The 8,794-nt window shown below is 37.9% G+C and overlaps 1 protein-coding gene across 7 annotated transcripts in view; it reads right to left on the bottom strand.

Moving 5' to 3' along the window:
• Positions 1-8,794, bottom strand: part of LOC107689139 (THO complex subunit 2) — a 101,128-nt gene continuing 92,334 nt past the window's right edge. For 4 of the 7 annotated variants that reach the window (XM_016487053.1, XM_016487051.1, XM_016487052.1 and 1 more), the window contains 4 exons: positions 3,345-3,473; positions 3,151-3,217; positions 2,857-2,996; positions 1-1,156 (listed from right to left, as the gene is read on the bottom strand). In XM_016487053.1, the coding sequence (XP_016342539.1) occupies positions 1,067-1,156; positions 2,857-2,996; positions 3,151-3,217; positions 3,345-3,473 (426 nt within the window). In that variant the 3' untranslated portion in view covers positions 1-1,066. The remainder of the gene's footprint in view (positions 1,157-2,856; positions 2,997-3,150; positions 3,218-3,344; positions 3,474-8,794) is intronic. The other 3 variants (XM_016487050.1, XR_001634304.1, XM_016487049.1) reach the window with 3 other exon arrangements.

The following is an 8,794-nucleotide window of genomic DNA, read 5'->3' on the forward strand; positions in this document are numbered from 1 at the left end:
CTAAGAAAACTATTTTATTCAGAAAAAGCATACACTTTGTAGATCCTGCCAGATAAAAACTCCATGAAGGAATTTGGAAAGTCATGAATTGTTTCCTTTTTAGTCCACTTATTTACGGAGAAATCCCGCTTGCCATTCTTTATACAAATCTTTTAAAAACGTGATTGAACACACAAAGGAAATCCGGAGGCGTACATTTGCAATGAAAGTAACAGGAAATGTCTTATTACATGGAACCGTTTTATTTCTGTATACATAATATACAAATTAGAGCATTTGTACGGCTTCAAACACCTAGTCTAAATATCACATGTGAATTAAAAAGGAAAAACGGTAGTATTAAGGAAACCAGACTGTTTATATTTTGTAAAAGAAAAGAAACCAACCAAAGAAAGAAGAAAACGGAAAAGAAGGTAATAAAAACGCAAGCATTGGAGAGCGACACCAATTCAACCTGAATCCGTTTGTGATGCAAGAAGCACATTGTGCTAAACATTTAAAGGAAACAAACTTTCAGTGAAGTACTGAAAATATCACAATAAAAATGGCAGATTAAAATACAAGCGACGACATTTCTAGGCAAAACAACAGAAGTTTGGATGCAGGCAAAAATCCTAAGTGTGCGAGGGAGTCCTCTTTCCAGACGGTGACAGGAGAAGGGAACATGGTTGAGAAAGCTGGGCTGATGAGTCCCGCAGCAGAAGAAGAGCGACCGCAGCCAATGCACCTCAGAAACGCGTCGGGCCCGCAAAAACTTCTGCATTATCCAAAAGCACATTGCAAATTAATTACCCTCAATTTCCTCTAATTAAATGCTCTTTTTCATATTCACTCGAGTCTTAAGAAACGAGTAAAAAAAAAAAAAGTGTGTCCTCAAAAGCTCTTCGTCCGCATTAACGCTCACCTTGAGTGTCAGCATGCACTATCTGTGTTTATGGGTGATGAATGTTAAGGAAAAACTGTGTTGATCTGCTCCAGCGCAGCAGCAGTGAGCTGAGTTTGTGTAAAGCTGATTTCTATACAAAGAGCAAGACTTCTTTCCATCTCTACACGCAGCCGTCGGTGTTTATGGCATCAAAGGATATTGTTTCTTCTCTTCTTTAGCGCCAGTGCTGTCTCTCTTCTTTTCAGATTTCTCTTTGTCGTGCCTGGATTCCTGAAACACAAGAGCATTGGTGAACGTGTGCAGGAAATGGTTTCGCATCACGCTGGGTCTACAGTTACCGTTTAATTGGTGTGTTGGGTGTTTGAAGCGTTTAGTTTGGTTTCTGTGTAGTTACGTTTTTGTTGAGTACATTTTAATTGATGTGCAAAATGACAAACTGTAACAGGTTGCTACATGTAATACATACATTAAATGTTTCAAACATAAATAGGATATAACATGAAACAGTCCTTGAAACCTGAGATACTCATGAGTCGTGTTATTAATACAATTTTTTTTTTTTTTAGGATATTAGAATTGATATGGCATATTCACAATGTGCGTTAAGGGCCATACACACCAAGGACGATATCAATAAAGATTTGATAATCGTTCTAATTCTATGAGAACTGTAAGTCCACATCAAAACTAAAACAATGACAACAGTAGAGTTATATTAGAGTAACATTCACAATTATTTTTTAGTCCCACTTTATATTAAATGACCTTAACTACTATGTACCTACATTTAAATTAATCATTTGATACAATGCACTTAGCGCACATACATGTTTTTACATTGTACTTATATTTTTAAAAACATCTGCATGTAATTCATTTCTGTAATGACATTTATAGTTACACTGTTGACCCATGCCTTACACCTTAACCCACCCTAAAACCAACTTATACCACCAAACCTGTCCCTAACCTACCCGTATCCCACCTCAATAGAGGCAAAAGTGTTTTACAATACAATATGAACAATTTTTTTTGATGCAAGTACATAGTAGTAAAGGCCACCTAATACAATATAAAGTGGGACTGCGCTTATATTTAATTAAATTGCAACAACTAAGCCACATCATAATTTACTTATTTTGATGAATCATGCAGCCCTAGTTACTGCTATAGTTATCATTCTTGTATTAACTAACTGACCAACCATCCATCCAGTGAAGTACTTCAGATCGATCACTAAACACTATGACTGGATTATCTGAATCTATTCATTCTACATTTTGTCTAATAGTACTTGGTGCACTGTTAATCATTAAGTTACAATTGTTCAATTATGATGTATAATAATCATGATGCATCTTTTTCCACCTCAAACCCTTCGTCTGTAATTTCAATCAAATTAACACTGCCTTAAGATCTCTAACAGAGACTATGATATTCTGCTCTCAACATGTTAGATTAGACATATCTGACCCTGGGCCACAAAACCAGTCATAAGGGTCAATTTTTGAAATTGGGACAATATTTGGCCGAGATACAACTATTTGAATATCTGGAATCTGAGGGTGCAAAAAAAATCAACATATTGAGAAAATCGCCTTTAAAGTTGTCCAAATGAAGTTCTTAGCAATGCATATTACTAATCAAAAATTAAGTTTTGATATATTTACAGTAGGACATTTACAAAATATCTTCATGGAACATGATCTTTACTTATTATCCTAATGATTTTTGGCATAAAAGAAAAATCAATAATTTTGACCCATACAATGTATTTTTGGCTATTGCTACAAATATACCCCAGCGACTTAAGACTGCTTTTGTGCTCCAGGCTCACATATTAGCATTTTAGATTCATGTCTAACACAAGTCAAGTCGAACACTTAAGGCTAGGGGTTTGTTTGTCATCTTAACCCAAGGTATGAGTGATGCCGTAAGTTGTGGAGGTGTAACAGGACACAGTCCCAGACCTTTTTGCCTCCAGATGTCTTCTCCGGTTTGGCCAGATCGCTCTTGTCCTTGCTGGTGGACTTGGAGCGCTTGCTGTTGTCCTTGTCGTTGGAGTGTGGCGATTCGGAGGGGCTGGCGCTCTTGCTGTGTTTGGAGGAGCCTGTGTGAAAAGAGAGAGCGCAGCCATGTGAGGCAGATAACACGAGAGCCGCGGGGAGGGCTTTCTGATTGCCTCCTTTCTGGTTCGCTAGCTCGCCTCTCCCACTCTCGGCAGCGGGCAAAACAAATTTAAAAGATAGGCATTATCGACTCACTCATTCCATTTTCATCTTTGCGGCGCTTGGCTTCCTGGCTCATCTCGCGGTCGCTGTTCGAGTAGTCCTAGGGGAAACGGCGCAAATCAACATGACGCTCGTTGACTTGACTTTTCACCTTTCACCAGGCATGCTTTACCCCATGCCCAAATCCTTTTCTAAACACTGAAAGCGTCAGGGACGCAGCCACTTACTCGTTTCCGGTCCTTCCGGTCTTCTTTCTTCTCCCTCTCTTTGGAACGGTCCCTGGACTTGTCAGACTCTTTCTTCTCGTCGTCCTTCTCTTTGCTCTTGGGCAGGACTGTGCTGTGGTTAGGATGGTGCTGAGGGTTGGATGGAGAGATAAGAAAGGGTTAACGCCTCGCAGGATGAGAGCCGTGCCCCATTAGAGTCGCACTCGCCTTCCCATGAGCCTTCACACCTCACGATGCTATCAGACACACCCACAGGAAGTCCAAGCACTCTATTAAAAGCTCAAGGCTCCTGCTGAACTCGTATATGTGCCTCGCACCAGGGCTTCAACGCACCTCGAAACAAGCGTCAAACCTCCATGTGAATAGTGTTACAAAAGGGCGTTTTTACTGGGTTGCTAGGCAGCAAGAGAAAGGGGAAAAGGATCAGCCCAACTTTTGATTTTGCACGCTGACAACGTATTGATACACCACGCTAATACTATCTCGTATTCAGTGACCACAGCTCAAAAGGTCAGAGGCCAAAGGGGTGAAAGGTGAAATTGGTACTTGGCCTGTACATTAGGGCTGCTCGATACTGGTTAAACGATGATTATTTTGCTCAGAAATATAATAATGCTTATTGACTTTTTTTTGTTTGTTTTAACATTTCTATAGAATTAATTAGTTAAGCACAAATCAAGAGAACCTCAAATTGCACGGTTTGCTTGCAGATTTATTCACAGCAAGCCACATGAATGGAAACAGGCTGACTGCTTTATATTTATATTTTTATTTGAGCAGAATATCTCAATAGAGATCGCTAAACTCCAGCTTAGATGTTTGCCAGTGTTTTCACCTCATCAGTGCTTTTTTTCTTAATGTAGAGAGAGCAGTGCAGATGGTTGCCAGGTTGGGAAGATTAAGTAAACCACTGGGCAGAAAATGTATCAATTTATGAAAAAAGCTCTGATTGGGGAATTTAAACTCTTGAAATCTGGAAACTGAAACCATTCAATCTCGCTTTTTACCAATGTAAGAAAACGCAGATGCCAAATTAAAAATAAACATTTTCAGAATTTAAAAAAACTGACAAATATTGCATATAATCAGCGATTATGCTTAATAAATCGAGAGATGCAGAAATCGTGATCATGATTACAATACGATTCATTGTGCAGCTCCTATGTATGTAATGTGGCGTCAGAGTAATGCTTCAGTGCACTGGGAAACGCTGATACGATTCATATGAAAAGCCCTTAAGGGTCGTGATTCACAAATCAACCAACAAATAGCTGACCTCTTCAAACAAGCACTGAGCAAAACTTTTATAAAACACCACAATGCTCCTCAAGAATGGAAAATCTTCAGAAAATAGATGAAACTTTTCTTTTGCAAAGCAAAGACATTCTTTTGGAGAATAACATGTGGACAGTGTTTAAATAGCAAGAGAATGAAGCGTGAGCGAGCAAGATAAACTGTGTTGTTGACATTCATTCAACCTTAACATCAATATCCCACAAAGAAAATGACAAGATTGAATGTAGGCCTGGGCGATAAAACGGTATCGATATTTATCGACGGTACACCTTCTTCGATAACGGTATAAAAAAATGTTCGATATAGCGCACGATATAGGCACGTGCTATGAGTGACGCAGACAGCACACACAAACACGAACACATGCTGAAATGAGTGCTGTGCCTGCCTGTGATGAAGAGATTGTGAATAAAAAAAATGAATATTAGTCGAATTGAAACTAAACATTTGTATTTGAATGTTAGGTGTGCATCAGGGAGCGTCATCAGTGGAGCACGAGATGCGGTGATGATGATGTAAGTGACGTTGTTGCATTTTAATGTTTTGTTAGTCTAGCCCACGAGACGCGCCGCTGCTGCGTTATTCATTCAAAATATTAGAGAAATATAGAAGCTCAATGCGGAGAAGATCTTGATTAGGTTAAAACCGAAGCCATTCACACAGAACGCATATTCAGCACATTTTCTAGACGGACAAATACGACTGCTGCACTCGCGTCACACAAGAGATGTATAGAAAGCCATGCAAAGTTAAAACAGTTTAAACTTTTAGAAAACACGTCGCAAATTTGTGGAGGTTTATTCTTAAATCTCCGTGATTGGCGATTCGGCTCTTTGTATTAAGCAATGCATAAATATGTGATGCTGTTTTGTTCATAATTGTTTAGCAATTTATGACATAATATTTGATTTATATGATTTAATTTAGACGTAATGCGCATTTTTTATAGACAGTTATTTCCTTGCGTTGGCAATTTAATGTGCTGCATTATTTTGCTCATTGAGCCCTCCTGTGGCCTCGGGAAACAAGCCAAAAGTTTAACCTATTTAATCTGCATATAAAACATTAGAAATTAGATATTTAATTTTTATTTTGTGTTTGACTGTTAAAACAAAAAAAATATATTTGTTGTTTGTCTCAATAAATTGAGTTAATTTAAAAATACAGTGGTTAAATGAAAAAAAAAAATTCTATTGCTCTTTGTTTAAAAAAAAAGGTTATAAAAAATGTCAATAATTATCGATACTGAACGATATGAAACATTATATCGTTGATACATTTTTTAGCTATAACACCCAGCCCTAATCGAATGTTAGCTGCAGAGATCCAGAGCAGTCGTTCTCATTCTCAGCAATCTTCAAAAAGAGGGGGTGAATTTACAAAAAGTATTTACATTGATAAATTAGTATTAATACATTAAAATAATGGAATTTCAAATTAAATTAATATGCTACAATCATATTGCCTTTGAAAAACATTTTTTAATTAAATGTATATTATATAAAATGTATATAAACATTTTATATTAAAAAAGTATATGTTATATATTTAACAAATAATAAAATGTCTGTTGTAATAATCAATAGATTAATTAATTATCAAAATAATCTTTATTTGTAGACTTACACAGCATTGTGTGCCAAGCCCAAAAATGCTTCATGGGATAAGACAATCTTGAACATAAACCAGATTGTTGTTCGGTGACAGCAGCAACAAGAAGAGAGAAAAAAAAAACCCCTGCTTGTCAAAAAGAGTTTCTGTGCAAATTAATGAAGATGTATTTTCAGGTGGGACCAGGTATATACAGTCTAATTTTATCTTTAAGGCAACACAAGCTGCCAGACGCATGGGACACAGTAAATGAACTGCCCACATCATGTTCAGCACTGCGCAACTCATGCTCACAAAAGAGGTTCATTAAAAATAATAAATAAATAAAAATAGCACTGCAGCAAATTGTTAAAGCTGTTTGATCATTAGTTAAATATTCATGCTCCAGCTGGAACTGACACATACAGAATAAAGTAACTTAAAGTGAATAAAAAAAGTACTGTATATGAAGTGTCAATATGTGCATAAAAGCACACATTATAAATATATATATATAAAGAGCACAAGAATAAATACGATTCTTGTTTGGTGTATAACAGCAGAATGGCATGTGGTTGGTGTTGTTTGGAAAACTGCCATTTCAGACTCTCCTACTGATCCAAAGATGCTTTGCTGATAAATCTGTGGGAGAGAAACAAACGGAGATCCAACAGAGCAAGAGATACTGGGGAAAAATACGAGTCTTTCTGAAAGTGGCGAGAAGAATCTGGAGCAGTTAACGATTGTTCTTCAAATTCACTTCAAGTCTGCTCAGCTGTTCTTCACCAGTTTACTGAAGCCTCTAAGCCTCCTTCAAAAGATTGAGCAGTGATTTTCAGATCTTACGGATTCAGTCTGATTTGTGAACCAGATAATAAAAGCACTTTATTTTCAATTTCTGAGAGATTACTTGACTTGAAACTTCCAGCAGCATTTATGCCATCTGTATTTGGTTCTGTTATTAATAATTTGTTCCATTCCTTTTTTTCCCCTTCTTTAATGTATCGACTGATTACAATTACTTCACAATCAGTCGATAAATAACCATGTATTGTGTTTAAAAGCCAAATAACTGGTATGAATAATTGTAAAATCCCACTGGTATTGCTATTGACTATAGGTTTTGGTGCCAACCCTACATGTTCCTGGATCTGTTGAAGACCCTTGCTTTCACAACCTCATAAAGCACCTGTTTCAAATTGGTAAGTCAGGGAATTGGCATGTATTTCAACAACAGATTCATAACACAAACTCTCCGACAGTGAATGAATTAATCACATGGCCAAAACCACTTCAACGACAGAATCAAAACTGACAACTGAATTACAAGAACGCAACACAGCTGACACGATATCCTACAAGACACAACCGACTCCAGCAAGACCGACCCTGCTGGTTCAAGAAAAGCAAAAGATCTTGCAACTGATGCTAAAAGCATCTACACCGAGGGTCTGTGAGACCTCTGGATGATCCTGCAGCTAATGTGAGGGAATACTCTGACAGCAGAGACGGAGAGAATAAAATAACAGGCTGCTCAAAATTCAGCGGTATTGCTTTTTCAGGTGGCACCATCAGCATATTTTCAAACATCCTTCAGTGACCAAACTGCAAAAACACTTATCTCCCTGCCAGTCCAAAAGAGACTGGAGTGGCGAACAGAAGACCAGAGTCAAATCAGACAGCGAGGACTGAGAGAGGAGCCCAGGAGAGCGTAGCCACGGGAAGAATGAAGGATATTGTTGGGCTGAAATTACATTAGCAGAATATAAAATGTCCTGGCAGAGGAGGAGAGGGATGTGCGAGCACAAGAACACTACGCCCGTTTCAGGGATATTCTGCCATCTTTTGAAGGGAAAGGGGACTTTTTAAAGACTCCACACCTGGCATGTGGCGCAAAATGTGCTTTAATCTACAGATGCATTCACGACATACAGCGTGAAGAAAGTTTCTGCGGCAAGACGAAATAAACATTGGGAGTATCTCAAAGGCTAGTGAGCTGCCTACCCACACAGCATTTCTGGGCATCCGTTTGAAGGAATGCTGCCTACATAGACAGTATTCTTGGGCATCACAGGCGGGTTTGGAACGCCCAAGCAATCGCTGCCTACCTAGATGGCGTTTCTGCTATCACTTGGAATGTAAGAAAGCATACTGCCTACTAAGACAACAACTTGGTGAATCAGTTTTATTTTCCCCCAAATTATATTAGATTTTTTCCCTAATTATGAGTTCGCTAATAATGGTTTAGTTACACAATTCTAATCATCACAAATTATTACTAATCAACTGGATCAATAAAACAATTTTATTTATTAAAATATTAACACTAGTCCATATCCCAATCTGATTAACTTCACAGCTTTACTTTTGATTCATGCATCCAAATTTGGCCAAATTCCGATAATTATACAGTACAATCCATTTCACAGAAATCATAGGGCCCTATTAGCACACCACAAGGGTATTTGGAGAGTTCAAATAAAAATGCAGCCTATTGCATTTGTGACCCTGGAGCACAAAACCAGTCTTAAGTCGCTGGGGTATATTTGTAGCAATAGCCAAAA

Source organism: Sinocyclocheilus anshuiensis, unplaced genomic scaffold, assembly GCF_001515605.1.
Source record: "Sinocyclocheilus anshuiensis isolate Anshui unplaced genomic scaffold, SAMN03320099.WGS_v1.1 scaffold846, whole genome shotgun sequence".
In the NCBI taxonomy this organism is placed as follows: domain Eukaryota; kingdom Metazoa; phylum Chordata; class Actinopteri; order Cypriniformes; family Cyprinidae; genus Sinocyclocheilus; species Sinocyclocheilus anshuiensis.